At 42.7% G+C, this 20,203-nt stretch overlaps 1 protein-coding gene across 1 annotated transcript in view; it reads left to right on the top strand.

Moving 5' to 3' along the window:
- Positions 1–2,997: 2,997 nt before the first annotated feature.
- IARS1 (isoleucyl-tRNA synthetase 1) overlaps positions 2,998–20,203 on the top strand; it is a 42,763-nt gene continuing 25,557 nt past the window's right edge. The window contains exons 1-14 of the mRNA XM_080918837.1: positions 2,998–3,207; positions 7,714–7,839; positions 8,438–8,594; positions 8,784–8,903; positions 9,814–9,896; positions 10,991–11,108; positions 12,279–12,426; positions 14,625–14,712; positions 15,246–15,306; positions 15,930–16,025; positions 17,018–17,140; positions 17,652–17,743; positions 18,617–18,715; positions 19,476–19,602. Of these exons, the coding sequence (XP_080774963.1) occupies positions 7,721–7,839; positions 8,438–8,594; positions 8,784–8,903; positions 9,814–9,896; positions 10,991–11,108; positions 12,279–12,426; positions 14,625–14,712; positions 15,246–15,306; positions 15,930–16,025; positions 17,018–17,140; positions 17,652–17,743; positions 18,617–18,715; positions 19,476–19,602 (1,431 nt within the window). The 5' untranslated portion in view covers positions 2,998–3,207; positions 7,714–7,720. The remainder of the gene's footprint in view (positions 3,208–7,713; positions 7,840–8,437; positions 8,595–8,783; positions 8,904–9,813; positions 9,897–10,990; positions 11,109–12,278; positions 12,427–14,624; positions 14,713–15,245; positions 15,307–15,929; positions 16,026–17,017; positions 17,141–17,651; positions 17,744–18,616; positions 18,716–19,475; positions 19,603–20,203) is intronic.

Below are 20,203 nucleotides of genomic sequence, written 5' to 3'. Positions count from 1 at the left end.
TGGGCCTGTCCCAAAAGTCCAATTAAACATGAGTTTATGAAAAACTACTAATTATCTAAAAGACCACTTACACTCAATAGTCAGGAGTCAGATCCTAAGTCCAAATAGGAGTGCATTTCACTAAATCTAGCCAAGATTCAGCACAGACAAAACCCTCCTATTAAAATGAGCAGTACAAGATGTGTTTTCTTAAGAGTCTTGTTGAACTGTGATGTGCTTTTTTTTTTAGAGAGATTTTATTTATTTTATGTATGTGAGTACACTATCGCTGTCTTGACCACAAATGGTCATCAGATTCCATTACAAATGGTTTTGAGCCACCATGTGGTTGCTGGGAATTGAACTCAGGACCTCTGGAAGAGGAGTCAGTGCTCTTAAACACTGAGCCATCTCTCCTGCCCCTATGATGTGCATCTTAGTGTATTATTTATTAATTCACATTTTCCTTGAGTACAGAAATCTATTGTGATCTGTTCTTGGGTTGTTCACCATTATGTCTGCACTTACTATATCTCACACAGATGCTTGATTCCTGTGGGGTTTTGTTGTTAGTATTTGTAGTAAAATAGTATAGGAACTATTTATATAGTAAAATAGTATAGTATAGGAGAGATGAAATCATTTGGATAAGTAAAATAGACCGCAGGACTAATCAGTTGGAAGACCTGTAGATTTCTGTTTCTAGGATTTCATACTTAAGAGATTAAAAACTACATGGAAAGATACTTAAGGTATTGTACCTTCTCTTGATGTAAATCATCTCATCATTTCATAGCAGATGATCCTAGTAAAAGTCACAGTTTTGCTCATTTGCTTCATTTGGTTAGGATTCTCTGCTCTCTGTAGTCAATGGGGTGCATTACCTGGGGATAGAGGTTCTGCTTAGATGCCTTGCCCACTCAATGTTTATCCAAGAGCTTCTTTAAAATGTGGCAATTAGAAGCCAAGGGCAAGTGTTCCCAGAGGCAGAAAACATGCTGCCAGTCTCTCAAAGTCTGGGCCAAAAGCAAACCCAGCCACTGGTTCCATTTTCTACAGGTTAAAACAGTGGGAAAACCAAAGAGCTTGTGTTCATGCTTAAATCTGCCATGGACTCCATTTCAAAGCATTTATAAGTGGCCTACTCCATCCGAAGTTCTCTGTTATGAGATGTAACATGAACAGCTTCTTCCAGTAGTCAATATTACACTCTTGACTACTTGCATTTGCTGCCTTGTTTGGGGTTTCTGAAGACTTGACAGGTACTCTATCACTGAACTATATTCCCAGCCAGTTCTACCTGACTTGCTCCTTAAAAAAATTACTCTTGAATCCAAGTAGTATTATTTTGACCACAGCCAACATCTTCCAGGATTTTGGTTTTTTTTTTTTTTTTTTTTTTTTTTTTTTTTTTTTGGTTTCTCTGTGCAGCCCTGGCTTTTCTGGAACTGGCTCTGTAGACCAGGCTGGTCTCAAACTTAGAGGTATGCCTGACTCTGTCTCCCAAGAGTTGGAACTAAAGGCATGTCACCATCACACAACCACATAACCATGGAATTTTAATTACCTATTTTCTATAAACTGCTCCTTTACCTCCCAACAGTAGTGTTTTTTATTCAGTTTTTAAACAGTCTGTTCCAGTCTACACTGCCCATAGATTCCTTTTCCTTTGCTCTAGATCTGCACTCTGAACAGAGGACAGACATGAGGTTAACCAATTGGCAGTTTAAAAAATGCAAAACTTAAAAACAAAATATTTCTAATTAATAAAGATTCTTATTCAATTGATGCAAAGAGCATGGGCAAACACTGCATCTAATTTTTGACCCAGTAGGGTCTAGAACTGATGAATAAATACTCAATGGTTATCAAAATGTAATAAAACTCGCTAAGCTTTCTACTTCAAATCTGGTTTTTGTTTGTTTTCTGTCACTAATGAATAAAATGAGCACTCAACTTACCAAGGCCAAAACTTTCTTTCATAGATTGGGTCAACCTCATTTGTTCTAGACCAGATCTAGAACAAATCTACTTATAGGGTAGTAAGTAGATTAATAAATAATAATAATGCTGCAAATTTTGTAAATGAATAGAACTATTCTAAATGCCATTCAATAAAGAGTTCAGATTGTTGCCACTCTTTTCCCTTGCCATTTACCACAAGGTGAACAGTCTCCAGGTTAATTTGTACTATTCCCAAAGAAATTATGGGAGTCACTGTCAGAAGTTTCATTTGTAGCATAAATTTTAGATGTTATCACAGCTGGGAATCTAACTCAGCTGGCAGAGTGTGTGGTTATGGTGCACCACATAAAACCAGGCGTGACAGGACATTTCTATACTTCCAGCACCTTGAGCTGGAGGCAGGAAGATCTGAAGTTCAAGGTCATTCCTTGGCTGTTTAGGAGTTCCGGATCCAGCAGGGGACATATGAAACCTGAGTCTAAACTATTTTTATATAGTGTCAAATGTCCAGATATTAAATATACTCAGATATGTTTAATAATACCCACATATATTGACATATATTTAAGTATACTGGGCTAGAGAGACGGCTCAGAGATTAGGAACACTGGCTGCCCTTCCAGAGGTCCTGAATTCCATCCCCATCTTTCACACGGTGGCTCACGATTATCTAAAATGAGATCTGGCGCCTTCTTCTGGCCTACAAGGCATTTATAAAGGCAGGAGACAGTGTACATAATAAATAAATCTTTAAAAAGAAAGAATAGAGACATAAGGAGCCAAGACGAATGGGTGTCTCTCGTTCATAGGGCCAAGATTTGGGAACGGAGCTACCTGGTGTAGGCAAAAAACTGAGCAGGTGAGTAACCACCACCGTTCCCTGTCAGGGTTTCTGAGTGCCTTCTTCCTTTGCAGCAGTGATGCTTGCTCCCGTCCTGCCCTGCAGTTATGCACGGACCAATCGCCACACATGTTGTTTGTGGGTGTTGTATGGCACACGGTGATTGGACAGAGCCGAAGGGCTGTCAGTATTGCATCACCTCCAGACGCGGAACGTGGGTCCAGGCTGCAAACCTGAGAGAGCTCCCCTCGGGGTTCTCTGGTGAGCCGCACCCTCCGCCCTTCTGGGCTTCAGAGCGAGGTCCGCCCGTGTAACAATTTCTACACAGCACCAGGAGGTGACAAAGGAGCACGCCGCTTTCCGCCGTGCGTGAGCTGCGGGCACAGAGCTATTTATACAGAGCTATTTCGTGGAGAGAGAGAGTAAGTAACATTGCAGAACTCAGAGCTGCGCACAGATTCTGGTCTGACTCATTGGGTGGAGGACTGAGATCCTTAGAAGTACCCCAGTCACTTAATGGGACCTTGGTTCCTTATGAGCAAGGGGTTTGAGAATGCAGGGGCACAGGGTGATAGAGTATCCGGGAGAAGATGGGAAGGTAGTTGAGGTCACTGCCAAGTTAGGTGTTGAAAAGAACTAACCTGGGAACCTTTCTGGATTCTGGGCTTCTCTCAACTGTACCAGGATTCGCGTACCAAGGTAGGTTATGTGTTGCACGCTTGGTCTGGGCTCATAGAATCTGGTAATGCAGTTTATGCTCACGGTTGGAGGCCCAGAAGAGATGCCATATCAAGGTCTATAGGCTTGGACTGAAGGCGGGCAGAGATTATTCTCAAAAGTTTGTATGAACCCATCCTGTCAGGACAGAAGATGAGGGGGTCATTGTTGTCATTTTGGCTTAGGATGTGTGCATGAGGGGTATGTGAGAGTGTAACTTGGTTTCCAATCTAATGAATTTGTTGCTCTCATTTTTAGTGTGTTAGGGAAATAAGCAAAAATCATTGAAAAACTCACATAATACAATTTGGTGTGTCCAAGACTTGCTCTTTTGTTTCTCAGTGTATAGGTAGAAAATACAGCGTTGGACTTCTCTACCTACTAGTTCAGCACCTGGTGTTCCAACCAACCAGTGGTCATGCTATGTGTTAGGACTGTGGTGGTGACATGTACTGTACATATACAAAGTACTTTGGGTTTTGGTCATTATTTCCTAAGCAATATAGTATAGCAATTGTGTATCTAGGATTTGAATGGTAAGTGATATAAAGATTAGTTAAAATACAGGGGCAGATTAATGTAAATTATATGCTAACACTATATTTATAAGAGATGTGAGCATGCCTATGTTTGGGTATTTCAACAGATCCTGAATCCAATATTCTGTGGATGTGGAGGGATGCTTCTGTTGGACTGGTTTGTGGGTGTTGTTGTTGTTCCTTACTGTGAAATACACCCTGAGTGACAATGAAATGCCACGCTGTGGAACACAGTACACACATGGTACATAAAACACAGCATGCAGATAATACCTATGCACATTAGAGAGCGTGAGATGCATAGTGGAACCCTTTAGCTGAGTTAAGAGATAAGTCAGGTGTAGAAAGTAAGATGGAGATATATGTCTCTCCCATGGAGTCTAGCCTGGCTTCAAATTGTCATCCTGCCTCTGCCTCCCAAGTGATGGTATGTTAGGAGTGTGCCCATATAAGCAGCAGTGCCCATGTGTTGTGGGATACTTTCTCAAGATAAGTTGAGGTCATCATAAGTGGAAGTTGGTGGAAATAGTGTAGAAGTAGCTAAGTGGACATGTAAGGATGTGGTCAGCAGATGGAGTGCCTGCCTTTCGTGCATGAAGTTCTGGGTTCAAGCCCCAGGCCCTCAGAAGCACCACACTTGTGAGCTGGAAAACTGTAGTATACACCTTTGATCCCAAGCCTTAGGAAGCTGAAGGTGTCTGAACTCTCCCCCAAACAAATAACAAGAAAAAAACAAAAATTTCAGGAGGTAGAGACCAGCAGATCAGAAGGTTGGAGTTATCCCCAGCTACCTGGGGAGTTCAAAACCACCCTGAAATATATTGGGACTGCTTCAGAAAGGAAATGAAATCTGAAGAGGAAGCCGAGGCTAAAAATGTCCCAAAGGAGTTACAGAATAAGGACGAAAGGCCTGGATTGTGCGTGGAAGGAAGATGGTGGCTTTCTGTGCATAACCTGGCAGTATTGCCAGACCTTTTCCACCCATGCCTAACCCCCACCGCCCTGTGGTTGCTGGAGGCTGTTGTGCTGGTACAGTTCTCCAGTGGATACAATGGGCTAGAAAAAACCCTGTGATTTATGCATGGGAGCTGTTTCTTCTCAGCAGCTGCCATAGCCCGGTCATTGGTACATTGTCCTTCCTTGAACAGTCTGTGCTGTTGTACCCTGCCTTTGTCTTTGCGAGAACACTGCAGTTTTCAGTCTTTGGAGAACAGCAGAAGCCACATAGCAAGTCCAATAAAAGCTCTCCTCTCACTTCCCACAAAGTTTAGATCTCATGTGCTTAACAGAGGTTGGGGTAGAAATCCCTGAATCCTAGTAGTCGGACACTGGATGATAGTGTTCCAAGTGTGTTCTGCAGGAGCCTCTCCTCGGGATCTGAATAAAGCGCACGTTCTAACCCCTGATGAGTCTGCATCTCTGATGGCTCCCAGAGACAAGAACAGTAGATTAGAAGTGGCAAAATGAATGCGTAGATGCCTAACAATCTCTTACCAGCCTCTTATTCGCAGAACCTGAGGACCTTGGTAAGTCAGTAACTGCAGAAACCTCTTTCCATCTCTGAAAGGCTGAATGCTGAAGTAACGGCCGATCCCGAACATCCGGAGCTTTTCAGCTGTGTTTAATTCTGTGTTCTGATTGAAAAGGGCTATTTTAAGTCAAGGTCCCACCTGTTTTGTTTTTCTATAAAACAATCAAGAGATACTTGAATATGAAAAATTAACGAACATTTAAGAAACATGTCCTTTTTGTTATTTGGTCACAAACATGCCTCTGGTTGAGACATGTAGGCCTTCTCACCCAGATCAGTCACGCTCGGCTGCTGGGATTCCTGAGGACATAGGTTTCAGTCTTCTCTTCTCTTTCATCATTAGCAATCCTGTCCCCTTCTAATTGAATTTTGGCTTGAAAATCTGGTCACCAGCTTGTTTAGAATTTAAGTGAGAATTCGCACACACATTATGCGTATTAATAATAAAGCAGGGTTTTTGTTTGTTCTGAGACAGGGTCCCGGTGTATAGTTCTGTCTGGCTTGAAACAAAGTATATAGATCAGGCTTGGCCTTCAACTGGAGTAAAGGTATGAACCACTGAGCCTGGCCTAAGGTTTTAAAAATATAAAAGAAGAATAAAGGCGAAGGGTCTTGGTTTGGGTTTCTGTTGCTTTGACAAAATAGCATGACCAAAAAAAAGAAAGAAACAAACAAAAGGGTTTATTTGACTTATAGTTCATCACTGAAGGAAGCTGAGACAGGAACTCAAACAGAGAAGGGTCTAGGAGGGAGGCAGGAGCTGACGCAGAGGCTATGAAGGGGTGCTGCTTACTGGCTTGCTCCCCATGGTTTGCTCAGCCTGCTTTCTAATGGAACCTAGGACCACCAGCCTAGGGATGGCACCACCCGCAATGGGCTGCGTCCTCCCCCATCAATCACGAATTAAGAAAATGCCCTACAGACCTGCCTATACCTGATCTTATAGAAGCGGTTTCTTAACTGAGCTCCCTTTCTCTCAAATAACTTTAGCTTGTGTCAAGTTGACATAAAGCCATCTTGCACAAGAAGTAATTGAGGTAAGACATCCCTCTGTCACCTACAAGCACCAGTACCTAAAGTCAGACACCAAGACAACTCCCCAGACAGAGAAGGACTGTATCCAGAATTTAGAATTTGTGAAATTCACCCATGAAAAGTTAGTCCAACTCAAAGAGGGCAAAAGGATAATGAACATTAATCTTCAGGTGATATACATGGACAGAGAAGCTTGTGAAAAGATATCCTTGCCACTTTGTGCTCTGCAAGGTAGCTCTGCTCTGAAGTTAGTGTGGAGTGATGAGGAGGGTACAGAGAGTGGGCACCTCATTTGTTGCTGGTGGGATGTGAGTGGTGCAGTACCGGGGGCGGTTCCTCAGAAAGTTACAAACTGAGTTACATGACCCACGAATTCTACTCATAGCTAGCCATATACACAAGAAGAAAGAAAACATGTCCCTATAGAAGTTTGACCTTAATGTTCGTAACAGCCTTAGAAACTAGCCAAGAAGGCAAGTGAGTTCGAATGTGCAAGCTGATGAGTTGATAAATGTGGCAGAGCTGTATGGGATGAGAATGTGTCTTACAGCATGCCTGACCCTTCAGAACTAAGTAGAACCACATGTAGATAATTCATGGGGAATTTTTCAGGGTTTGTTGTTATTGTTGGTGGTGGTGGTAGATTTTTGTTTTTGTTTTTCAAGACAGGGTTTCTCTGTATAGCCTTGGCTGTCCTGGAACTCACTGTGTAGAGCAAGTTGGCCCAGAGATCCACCTGCCTCTACCTTCCAAGTGCTAGGATTAAAGACATGAGCAGCCACAACCCAGGTTGAACATCTTGTCTTATATAAAATATAAATAGACAGATTATTGCAGAATTAACAAGATTAGTTGCCACAGGCTGAACTAGAGAGAATGTAATAGAGAGAATGAGGTTGTGGGGAAAATTCAAAATATTCTGAAATAGATAATGGTGGTGGTTATATGCCTTTAAATACCCTAAAAACCAGTTGACTTGAATTCTTTAAAAGAGCACACTGTGTACACAGTATGGATGGTCATGTGCATATGCACTTTAATAATTTATTAGCCTATTTCTAGATTAGGAATTGCCATGACTGTAGCAAATCTGATTTCTCTTGCAGCAACAGAATGGTTCAACAGGTTCCAGAAAACATCAGTTTTCCTGCTGAAGAGGAAAAAATCTTGCAGTTCTGGTCCAAGTATAACTGTTTCCAGGAATGCCTAAAGCAGTCAAAACTCAGGCCAAAGTACGTGAGTCTCTGCAGTAAGGACAATCCTTACACATAGCCGTTTCGTGCACTGAGTCCCCATGCTGCACACCCTTCACTCACTTGTATGTCCTCAGAGTTTGTGCCTTTCCGTACAGTAGGGACTCAGTAATGGACCCCGAACAGGCAAGGGCACGGTTGTCAGAAGTCATCGGAATGGAGATTATTTGCCACTTTCTTTGGGAGGATGGCTCCTACAGAATTTCCTGCCTTAGTCTCTAGTCATAGGAAAGACTACCAATGTAAATCAGTGATTTCATTATGACCCTTCTCTGTTTGAAAACTTTAAGATGGGCATCCCGCCCTGCTTCACTGATGAGGTACCTCAGGGTCACTCATAATCCTGATAATAAACATGGAACGGACGACTGGATAGCAGTCCTCCTAGCTCTGTCCCAATAGCCTTTCTGAAGGCTGGACCTCAGGTAAACTTTAATTGATTATCTCCATTTTCTAGTCCTATTGATCCAAGTCCCCCCCAGCCCTGGAACATTTTAATATGATAGCTACTTGATACAAAAATGTCCTGAATTTTTGCTGTTTTTAGATGACTTACTGTGTTTTGTATTATCTCCAGATTTACCTTCTATGACGGACCTCCCTTTGCTACTGGACTGCCTCACTATGGACATATACTGGCAGGGACAATTAAAGATATAGTTACAAGATATGCTCACCAGAGTGGGTTTCACGTTGACAGAAGATTCGGATGGGATTGTCACGGCTTACCTGTGGTGAGTCTGAGTCCCCAGTCTCATTGTCTGTCAATCTATCAGGTGCCCCCTTTGAATTATTTCCCGTATTAGTATGTACTGTGTGGTTTCACAGTAGCGTTTTTTTTTTGTACTTGTTTATTATAACTGTTTTGGTTTCTCTCACGGCTTACATGCATGGCTGTTAACCGTCTTGTTTAATATTTTCAGGAGTATGAAATTGATAAGACGCTGGGAATAAAAGGGCCAGAGGATGTGGCCAAAATGGGGATTGCAGAGTACAACAGACAGTGCCGAGCAATTGTGATGAGATACTCTACCGAGTGGAAGGTAAGCCGTGCGCTTTCAGAAGAACCAGTAGAAGGCATGGCTTTGAGGTGGGACTATTTGGAAATGGCTAATCATCCTTTGTGCTTTTTATGAAATATGCCCCCAAAGTGTGGCTGCCTGTGTGAGCTTGCATCACTTCGATTCCCCTACCCTTTAAACATTAATCCCGTGATGAAGTACTGTATCCTTGTTCCTTTTGGTGTCTGGTTCTTTTGTTTTTCTCTGTCTCCTCGCCAAAGTCATCTGTACTTGGGGCTGGAGGGATGGCTCAGTGGTTAAGAGAGCAGGCTGCTCTTCAGGAGGTCCTGAGTTCCATTCTCAGCAACCACATGGTGGCTCTCAACCATTTGTAGTGGGATATGGGATCTGATGCACTCTTCTGTTGTCTGAAGCCAGCAACATAAATGTGCTCAATTATATTAAATAAATAAGCCTTTTGTTTGGTTGTTTTATTGTTAAGGTCTCTGTACTTAGCTCCTGGTGTTCTTGGTGACCTAACACTCAAGTTCTTTGGCCTCAGTAGCCTTCCTGCTGGAGATACAGGCACACAGCCCTATCCCTGTTCTCTTCCTGGTTCCTCCTGCAGGCTGCTGTGTTCCCCCTCCCACAGGGTTCCCCTTAGTGCTCTTCGGTCATGACCCCAAGTGGCTTCAGCTTATTGGCATATAGGGTCCAGTTTCATTAGCAGGAGAGATAGAGCTCAATTTTCTCCCAACCTCACTTTTATGCCAAATATCTATGTATAAGAAATGACTGCTAAGAAGACTTGTTAACCTTAGGTGTTGTTTGAAATAATGTTTTTTGGCCCATTGATTGATTGTTTTGATTTCTAAAAATAGTCATAGTTAGTGACAATAAGAGTTAGAAGTGGTTATGGTATTATTTTCTAATATTACTCTATATTTTTAAGTCTACAGTTACCAGACTCGGCCGATGGATTGACTTTGACAATGACTACAAAACACTATACCCACAGTTCATGGAATCAGTCTGGTAGGTTTATTTTAAGTTGTAGGAATGATAAACATTTCTCTTTCGTTGGTCAAGGAAGTGGGGCGTGCCGGAAGAAGTTTGTTACAAGTTGATTATTTGTTTTTAGAGCGAATGTGATGTCTTCCAGCTTTTTCTAATGCTGTGAAAATGCTTCACACTCCCCCCCCCCTTTGATTTTTTCCTTAAAAATGGCATTTTGTTGAGTATGAGACCGTACTCAAAGCCCTTAAACATTGGGCAAATCCTCTACCATTGAGCCCTGTGGGAGAGCATGTAATCCACTTACTACTATAAAAGTGGATCATGGCCCAAACATACAATCCAAGCAGTAGTAATGGAAGATTATGAGTTCAAGACCTGCCTGGGCTACTTAGTAAGAAAGAAACTCTGTCTCACAAAACGGAAAATACCTTAGGGATATTGTAACACAATGAAAGTTTTAACAAAAGAAAAGGCAGAATTGAGTAAGGATTCCACCTATGCCTTTCGTTACACATTTGGGAGAAGTGAGCAGTCAACACTGGAATTTGAGGTAATTGATCTCTGGTGTTCTTGTATTGCACATCTTCATTAAAATAATTTAGTAAGTGGGTTTGTATTTTTTAAATTGCTTCTATAAAAGCTGCCTGTTACACAGTTTAAATAATGTTCCCCCCCATCCCAGAATGCAAGTAATGTTGGTAAAAAGTGGTTTTATCAAAGCTCTAAGAATTTTAGTGTAAAATCTGTATGTCAGTAGTTACAGATTTATTTACTGATAGTGTGCGGGCGGGAATGTTTGCCTTTTCTAATCTTCGTAAATATCTTTCCCCTTCAGCAGATGGTGGCCACTCCCCAAACCCCTGTACTGGTGGTTGAACCCCAGCCTTGCCCATGCTAAGACATGCTCTCTACCACTAAGCCACTCCTCAGCCTCAGCAATAATAATTAGAGTCTACATTCGGCTATTAAGTGTTTCTCACCAACAAGTTCCCAAATGATGGAATTTTTTTTCTCTTAACCGGAAGGGAACTTTAGGCGTTGGCAGAGAGGTTTGCATCTGAATGGCGGGCTTTGGTTCTGTAGCTGTAAAGTTCTATCTCCTGTCTTGCCAGGTGGGTCTTCAAGCAGTTGTATGACAAAGGCCTGGTGTACAGAGGCGTGAAGGTCATGCCCTTCTCCACCGCCTGCGGCACTCCACTCTCCAACTTCGAATCCAACCAGAATTACAAGGTGCGTAAGGTGCTAAGCACTGGCTAGTCCATGATGGTTGTTGACCGATCATGATTAAGGTGACTACTCCCCATTCTTCCCAACATGGCTGTGCCATGTGCCTATCCCTGGTGGTACAGCCACTCACCGTGTGGAGGCTGTGCTAGGTTAAAATGGGGGTATTTTCTCTCCACTGGGTTTATCATGCACCCTGTATGATGGATGGCCATTCTGGGTGCCTGCTCTCGTCTGTGTCTGACATGGTTTTTCCCAGCTACTGTTCTCCAGGGACCCTGCCTTTGGTGACTTTGTATCTTTTCTGGTGCCTGTAGTAACTAACCTCTGTTAAAGGTATCTGGAAGGAAATGTAATTGAGGTGCTAAGCTGGGTTAAGGTCTTTTTTTCTGCTGCATGGGGCTTGTGTCATTGGTACAACCATTCTTTGTCATCTAGAGGGTGAGGTAGAGAATCTCACATGAACTGTCTCGTGTCTTATGCGTTTGTACTCACCCTTCACTTCATGTGACCCTCGTGTTTAAAGGGATGACAACTTTCGGAACCTTGTTCATGCCCAGGTTTGGAGGATGTTTCACTTCAGAAGCGTTTTTATCATCATGGTAGAGAATGTATTTCCTGTTCCATTTGATCTTTCCAGCCTCTGTTCGATGGGTAGAATGATTCCTTTTTTGTCTCCCAATTGCCTTTGTTATTGGGTCATGTATATTTAATAAAATATTTTAAGCACATAAAAATATACACCAATATGCAGAAATACTTTTTTCCAAAAGTTTTGATATTTAACTCATCGTATACTTAGCGTAGATTAGATCGCTGTTAATAGTGTAGCTTCCATTCTTACTAGTTATGAACCTTAGCCTGTAATGGCTGAGTTACCATTCATGCCCCCAATTCTCTGTTCATTACTCCTCTTTTTGTTGTTGGTGTTTTGTTTGTTTGTTTTTGTTCTTCAAGACGGGGTTTCCCTGTGTATTTCTGGCTGTTGTGGAACTCTGTGTAGATCAGGTTGGCCTCGAACTCAGATCCACCTGCCTCTGCTGGGATTAAAGGTGTGCACCACCTCTGCCTGGAGTTTGAGCTCATTTGTATCCTAGAATTTATTTTAGTCCCCTTTCAGATCAGTTTCTTATTATTCTGAACTTCACAAGTTTGCTCTCCCTCAATGTCTTGCAGGATGTTCAGGACCCTTCAGTATTTGTGACATTCCCTTTGGAGGAAGATGAAAACACATCCTTAGTTGCTTGGACAACCACCCCTTGGACTCTACCCAGTAACCTTGCGCTATGTGTCAACCCAGAAATCCAGTATGTGAAGATCAAAGGTAACTGTTGGGATAACAGTGACTTGTGATTAATACTGATAAAGTAATTTTATATAGATATAAAGGCTTTTAATTTTATGTAGATATGAAACAATTTTATACAAAAATTAATTTTATGTAGATATGAAACAATTTTATACAAAAAATTTTCTTACTAAAGACAAGCTATAAAGACAGGTATGGTAAGTAACATAGTAAACTGGCAGGAACATTATGAATTTTAGGCTACACTGAGCAACATAGCAAGATCCAATCCCCTAACAGAGCGGGTGGGGAAGATAACAGGAGAGGGTACAACAGAAAGGCAGCCTGAAAAGCTGTTTCATTTCTGTGTGGAAGTGACACTGATTTGTGTAATTTTCAGTTTTAATGTCATTTTTGTACCTCATTGACCTATTCCACGGTAGAGAATCCTGATGTTCTCAGTTAGGTCCTTCCTTAGAGATCTATATGAAATGCGATGGTTGGTACTTTTTGAGCACATACACCTTCAGATTTGCAGATATTGTAGGGAGAGAAGCACATCGGGCAGGGCAGGGCTCTGGAAGCAGGCATGGCAGTTGCTTCTGGAGTTAAACATAAAGAAGTTTGCCTCCATTGAAAGCGGGATCTGGGTTTGGCCACCCGAGCCCCTGGATGTTGGAGGCAGGTGAATAAAGAGTCTTCAGCTAGCCTCGCTTACCTTGTCTCACAAAAGGAGAACAGGTGCTTGTTCAGATCCTGCTAGGCCTGTGTTGTGTGGACACTATTCACAATAGCCAAGGCATGGAAGCTGCCATGTCTTTGCACAGGGATCATTATGCATTCAGCCTTAAAGTGTGTGCGGGCGGCTTTATTTGTTCTTTTCCTGAACCTGGGAGAATAGCTGTTGTCCATATAGATGGTTGACTTGGAGTCTGTGGCTGCTTTCCTAAAGGAGGTGTGATGCCTTTGGAACTTCTCCTGTGTGACCCATGAGTCAGAGGCACATTAGGAGGTTTCAGACAGATGTTGCAAATACAACTCTTGAGTCTGTACACACACACACACACACATACACACACCACTCATGTACTTACCACATTTTGTCTTGTTCTTGTTATATTTTTCATAAAATGTGGACTTGGCATATAGCAATGTTTCTGTGGCTCACTGCACCAGTGAAAGCAGTTTTTGAGTGGATTACAACAGTCTTTAAAAGTGATCTGTGGAAATGGGTGACATACTCTGGTGGGTTCTAGTATATCTTTGCAGAGGAAGGTTAAGTTGCCTTTCGCTTTTGTGGGGCAGTTTGTCAGTGTCAAAGTTTTGATGCCTATGTATTTTCTCAAGGTTTCCAGGGCTGACTCCAGAAATATTTTACTGAGGGTACACAGATACATACATTTTCTTAAGGTGTGGTAGTAATATTTTAAAAGCATCTTAACTGTCAATAGATTTGTCAGAAACAGCTTGTAGTAACTTTATTTAAAAAAAAAAAAAAAAAAACAGTGATGTCACATGAAAGAGTCAGGGCCGAGGATCTGGCTACGTGGAGAGGCAGCAATCTTTATGTTCTATTGCACAGGATGCTAGTCACAGTGTTCTAAGTGCACATGCTGGAAGATTCCCAGAGTATCCGCTTATGCTTGTTAAAAGATGGAGACACACTCTCTCTGTCTCTGTCTCTGTCTCTCTCTCTCTCTCTCTCTCTCACACACACACACACACACACACTCACACACTCACACACTTGTTACTGTGCCCAGAGTGTCATCTGGATTGCAACAACAGTGAATTTAGCCTCTGAGGGACGGAGAGCACGGGGCTGTGACCTTGTGAGCCACCTGATTGTTAATGCTAAGATTTGGGTAGAAGGTGCCTGTTAGTTTTGAGACACAGTCTCACTGCTCAGTGCTTCTTAGCCCGGAACTCACTATGTAGACCAGGCTGGCCTGGAACTCAGAGAGCCATTCCCAGGGGCTGGGATTAAAGGTGTGTGCCACCATGCCTGGCTTAATTTTAGGACTTTTAAAAAACGTTCGAATATCTTACCTTTAGAAAGAGAAAATAAAGATTAATTTTCCTAAATGGACTTGGGCGTGCTCAGTAATGGCCACATACCCTGCTGCCTCTGATATCTCGGCACGTCTGGGTGCACAAGAAATATGCCTGGAGTACGTCTTCATAGTCAACTCGTCTGAATACCACCCATGTCTTCTTTTTCTTCCCTCTCATAGATGTTTCCAGGGGAAAGCTCTTCATTTTAATGGAAGCCAGACTGTCAGCCCTCTATAAGCTAGAGAGCGACTATGAGATCCTGGAAAGGTGGGTGCTTGCGTAGTCCATACAGTGTTCAGAAGAGTCAAGTCTTTGTCATCATAAAGTTGTATCGTTCAAATCGAGCTTTAGGTACCAAATATGTTTTAAAGTCGCATGTTTTGGCTTTTGTGAAAATGGCTGTGTGCCTCAGAGGATGCTGATTTATTCTGGTTACAGTTTCATTACTTTGATTGACATTTTTAAGTTTTTGTATGTAAATTATGTGTGGGTGGGTATGCACATGTATGCTATGGGTAAACATCACGAGTCTTCCCCAGTCACTCTCCTTGCTAGTCTAGAGGCAGCTTTCTCATGGAACTTGGGCTTACCAGTTTTAATTTCAAGCCTGAAAGTCCCACGGACCCCTGGGTTTCCTTTCCAGCTCTGAGGTTCCAGGAGCTCACCACCATTCCCAGCTTTTTACATGTGTTTCCGGGATCCAGACTCAAATGGTCATGCCTGGGCAGGAAGCATTCTCCTTACTGAAACATCTCCTTGGCTCAATTGCTTTGATTTACAGATTTCTCTTCCTTTTCAAGGTTTCCTGGTGCCGCTCTCAAAGGCAAGAAGTATAAGCCGTTGTTTGACTACTTTATTAAGGTTAGTTTGGGGCCGTTCCACCAAGCCTCCATTCATCTGCTAATGAGAGTGAAGTGATGCGTGGGACTCCTAGGCCTCCTCGCTGGGAGCATGTCTGAATCCCAGTCTCTGCTTTAGTGTTAGAACGTTGCTGTCTTTTAGTAAATTAGAATTCTACCACTGACCAACTCGCTCACCACATCTCCAAACTGGCCTTTTCCTTCCCCACCTTTCTGTCTTCCTTTGCAGTAAGCTAGTCTCCTGCTGTAAATGTATACTAAGTTCAGTTCACTTTCAGGTCTCCCTCCCTCTCTCTCTTTCTCTCTCTCTCTCTCTCTCTCTCTCTCTGGTGTGTGTATGTGTTCACATTCACACATGTGGGTATAAGTGTGTACGTGTGTGCACACACGTGGAGGCCAGAGGCTATAGTCAGGTCGTCTTTGACTGCTCTCCACTTTAATTTTGCTGAACCTGCAGCTTGCCCGTCGAGCCACTCTGTCTAGCCAAGCTTGTGCCAGGTGCTCCTGTCTCTACTTCTCTGCGTCTGTCTTCCGAACTGGAATTACTTTGTCTTTTCTATTTACACGTTCAACAGTTAATTCAGGCCATTCTCCCTGTGTTTCATCTAACACTTTCTCTTCCAGTGTAAGGAGAACGGTGCCTTCACCGTGCTTGTTGACCACTATGTGAAGGATGAAGAAGGCACAGGTGTTGTTCACCAGGCTCCTTACTTTGGCGCTGTGAGTAGCATATTCTTGCAGAAGTATTTCTAGGAAGTAATTCTCAGTGGCCACTGTTCCTGGGGTTCCAAGTCACGGGTCTCATTAAGCTTCTCTGCCTTGCCAAGGCCAATGGAGTCAGGCTTTTTCTCTGGCCCATTTCTGCCCACTGTACCTGCAGTCCATATTCTTCTTGTTGATTTCTGGAAGCAGGTCCAACCCTGAGCTGCTGTCGATTCTGATACAGTTGTCTGCCTTTCTGGCAGCTTTATTGCAAGATCAAATGAGCAAATGTAGTAACGTGCTCAGCATCCCCCACATGCAGCATTAATCAGTAACACTTGGATCTACCTCCGAAGCTTCATGGTGTAACCTAGGTAAGCTGTGCCACTGGAAGTCTGTTTCCTTAGTAACAGGGAACGTTTAACATGGGATCAGTACCGTCATCCCTGCGGCTCTTGAGGGGATGCGGTGCTGCATGTCCTTCAAGCATTGTGCGTTCTGCCCACATTGACTTTCATCATTCCCAGAGGCCTATATATCATTACAGATAAAGTGTAACCTAAGGGGAGGCTTTTGGTTTTAATTTTTGTTGTTTCGGTGGGTTTGTTTGGTTCAGTTTTGGGTTTTTGAGACATGTCACACTACAGTCTTTATTCTTGACTGGCCTGCAACTCACTGTGTAGACCAGGCTACCCTTGAACTCAGATCCACCTGCCTCTGCTTCCTGGATGATGGGATTAAAGATGGACACTGCTGCACCCAGTTTAGCTGTAAAATGTTCATGTGTGGCATCTCTAATGGTCGGGATGACTAGGCGAGGCTCAGCTGTGAGGCTAGATTCTATAGGTGGGCCTTAAGTCACCACATTTAGAAGTAGAAGGTTGCGTAGATGTATGCAAGACAGTATAGAAAAAATACTTTGCAAATCAATATAAATTCAAGCCTTCCTTTCTCCTCACACATAAACTTAGACACTTTTATCCCCCAACATGTGTTCTTGTCTGTCTCAGGATGATCATCGCGTCTGTATGGACTTCAACATCATTCAGAAAGACTCAGCCCCTGTTTGTCCCGTGGATGCTTCAGGCTGCTTCACAGAGGAAGTGACGCATTTTGTGGGGCAGTATGTGAAGGTCTGTGCTTTGTGCCCATGGAAAGCTGTGGTCTGTCTCACCATACTTAGAATTACTGTAGACGTTTTAAAACTGAAGCACTTAAAACGAGCAAAGGCTGTTCACCACAGTCGTAGGGTCTGACATGCTTAGACGAGGGAGCACGCTGCAGTTTTATTACTAGGAGTTGGGAGCAGTACGCTGTACTCTGTCCTGGCGCAGCCTTCTGATGCTTAGGTAACCGTTTGTGCTTGAAAACTTCAGTGCTGCAAAGTTATAGATGTATGTTCCAGTCACCTAAGTAGGCAAGACAGCAGAGTAGTTTTCTGGGTTTTGTGTTTAATGTTGTGTTGAGGGTGAAGCCAAGGGCACGTTTCTTCTAGCTGTGTCTCCAGCCCAGAACAGATACTTTCAAAAGACACTAATTATTTATGCCTTTTATCCATTATAAAGTATCAGATTTTAGTAACATTTATATTGTCATTAAGCACGCCAGGGTGTTTTAATGACCGATGTTTTAATTTTTTAACAGGATGCTGACAAGAATATCATTAAGATGTTGAAGGAGCAGGGCCGACTGCTTGTCGCAAGCACCTTCACCCACAGCTACCCTTTCTGCTGGAGGTGAGGATGCTGAGTTCTATGGTGGGGCTTCTCAGCCGCGCTGCGTGATAGCCGAGTCGTAATGGAAGAGCACCCTGTAAATATTCAAGTGAAAATATACTGTTCCGTGTCCGAAAATTTCCTCCCTGTGTCCTGTCCTATCATCAGAACCATTTTCTTCTTTCTTTTTGTTGTTGGGTTTTTGTTACTGTTGTTTGTTTGGGTGATTGGTTTCGTTTGTTTGTTTGTTTGTTTGTTTGTTTTTGAAGACAGTTTCTCTGTGAGGCCTGGCTGGCCTGAAAGACCAGGCTCCTGGTAAATTCAGTGATCCACCTGCTTCTGCCTCCTGAGTACTGGGATTAAAGACCTGACCACTCAGACTCAGAAAAACCATTAAAAATTGTGTGTGTGCACTGAGGTGTCAATTTTGGGTCCTCTGCAAGAGCAGCAGGCATTCTTTGACTGCTGAGTCTTCTCCCAGGCCCTAGTTTTGTTCATCTTTTTTCTTTTATCTTCCTTGGTTTCACTGGAAAGGAGACAGGAGACTAAGACATCTTTCGTCATGTTTCATTGATTGGCTTTGTGTGTGAGTATACCTCTGTGTGTGTGTGTGTGTGTGTGTGTGTGTGTGTGTGTGTGTGTGTATGTGTGTGTGTGTGTGCTTGCATGCTTTGGCGTGTCTATAGTGGTCAGAACTAAGGTTTTCATGCCTAATAGCAAGTACTGTTACCTTCTGAGGCATCTTCTGGACATTTGTAATTTAAAATAAGTTACTGTCAGCCAGAGGCTGAGTAGGTAAAGTGATGCTGATTAAAAATTAAAATCAGTCTTGGAACTTACCCTTAGAACCAGTACACCTCTTTTTGACTAGTGGAATCTGTGTTCTGGTCCCAGGTCAGACACGCCCCTCATTTACAAGTCGGTGCCCAGCTGGTTTGTTCGGGTGGAACACATGGTGGACCAGCTACTGAAGAACAATGATCTGTGTTACTGGTGAGCATCTTCCTGCTGTCCAAGCACTAACCATCTCTAATTGTTTACTGTAATTCCTAATTTATGTGTATAGAAAAACAGTCATATATAGCTAAAGTAATACCCACTTATGATAGGAGACATAAGAACTCATTTTTCTTTTTAAAACCCACTACAGATAAGCAAGTGTTACTTATATATGACTTAACAGTATGAATTGACTTTGGGGAAAATGTTGCAGCCAAACATAGTATGCACACTTTTAATCCTGGCAATCAGGAAGCAGAGGCAGCAGACCTGAGTTCAAGGCCAGCCTGCCCTGCATAGTGAGTTCCAGGACATCCAGGGGTACAGAGTGAGTCCCTGTTTCAAAAGCAAATGAACAAACAACCTTGCTATACTCAGACTGTTAACTTCACTATGATGAAGACTAGTGTGTGTCTGCCAAGGCAGTTTGTTTATAACCAGTTTGGGTATTTGAGTCCCTGGTATGTGGACATCTTTTGCCCTTGGCTTTACAGAAAATTCCAGGCACAGAAACCTTTGTCTTTCCTAGCTGTTCTTCTCTGCAAATGCCAGCCTACCTCATGAATAAGCAAATAGGCAAAAAAGAAATTTCCCAAACATGCTCGGCCATCTTTTCAAAGGATGTGCTACGTATGTGTGAACAAAGCATAGTGTTTCCACAGAGTATCACACAAAGGCTTGTGTCTGCCTGGTTTATAATTTTCACCTTGTCTAGTGTTTCTGCGTGACTGTTGATGTCATCTCTATGTGACAGGGTCCCAGAGTTTGTACGGGAAAAACGGTTTGGAAATTGGCTGAAAGATGCACGTGACTGGGCAATTTCCAGAAACAGATACTGGGGCACCCCCATCCCACTGTGGGTCAGTGACGACTTTGAAGAGGTGAGACTGAGTTATGGCCTTGGGTTGACTGTCACTGAAGTTTGTCATGTTGTGTGAGTATAGTGTTTAAAAGTGTGACTCTTACTGTCTTAATTCTTTTCTAAAATGATCACATAAGACAGTGTGTTTAGGGTTTTACTTTTTACTTAAGTGCAAATTAAAATTTTTATTCTGTATGGAATAAAATAATAGAAAAAAATAGTAATTTTTTTTTCAGTGAAATCAACACATTAGATAGTGGGTGGATGTTGCTTTGATTTCCCCCCATCCCATGCCATGACATTTAGGACTACAAGTTCAGCTGACCCCTGGTATGGTGACGCACACCTTTAATCTCAGAATCTTCTAGATTATAGCCAGCCTGAACTCCACAGAAAATTTCTAGCCAGTAAGAGGACTATACTGGATATACAGAGGTGTGTGTGTGTGTGTGTGTCTGTGTGTGAAAGAGAGTTAAACTGACCTTAGTACTCAAAGCAGAAACTGGAGAGGAGAAAACATCCCAAGCATTGCCTATATTAATTTCTGAAATTGTGTTCGATTTATGTGAGTCTAGATGTCTCCACTTGGGTAGGCGGACACAATTCCACAGCAGAGCCTT

This window comes from Micromys minutus (genome assembly GCF_963924665.1).
Source record: "Micromys minutus genome assembly, chromosome: 1".
In the NCBI taxonomy this organism is placed as follows: Eukaryota; Metazoa; Chordata; class Mammalia; order Rodentia; family Muridae; genus Micromys; species Micromys minutus.
Note: the sequence above shows the minus strand (reverse complement) of the source record. Positions and strands in the feature narration are given on the sequence as shown.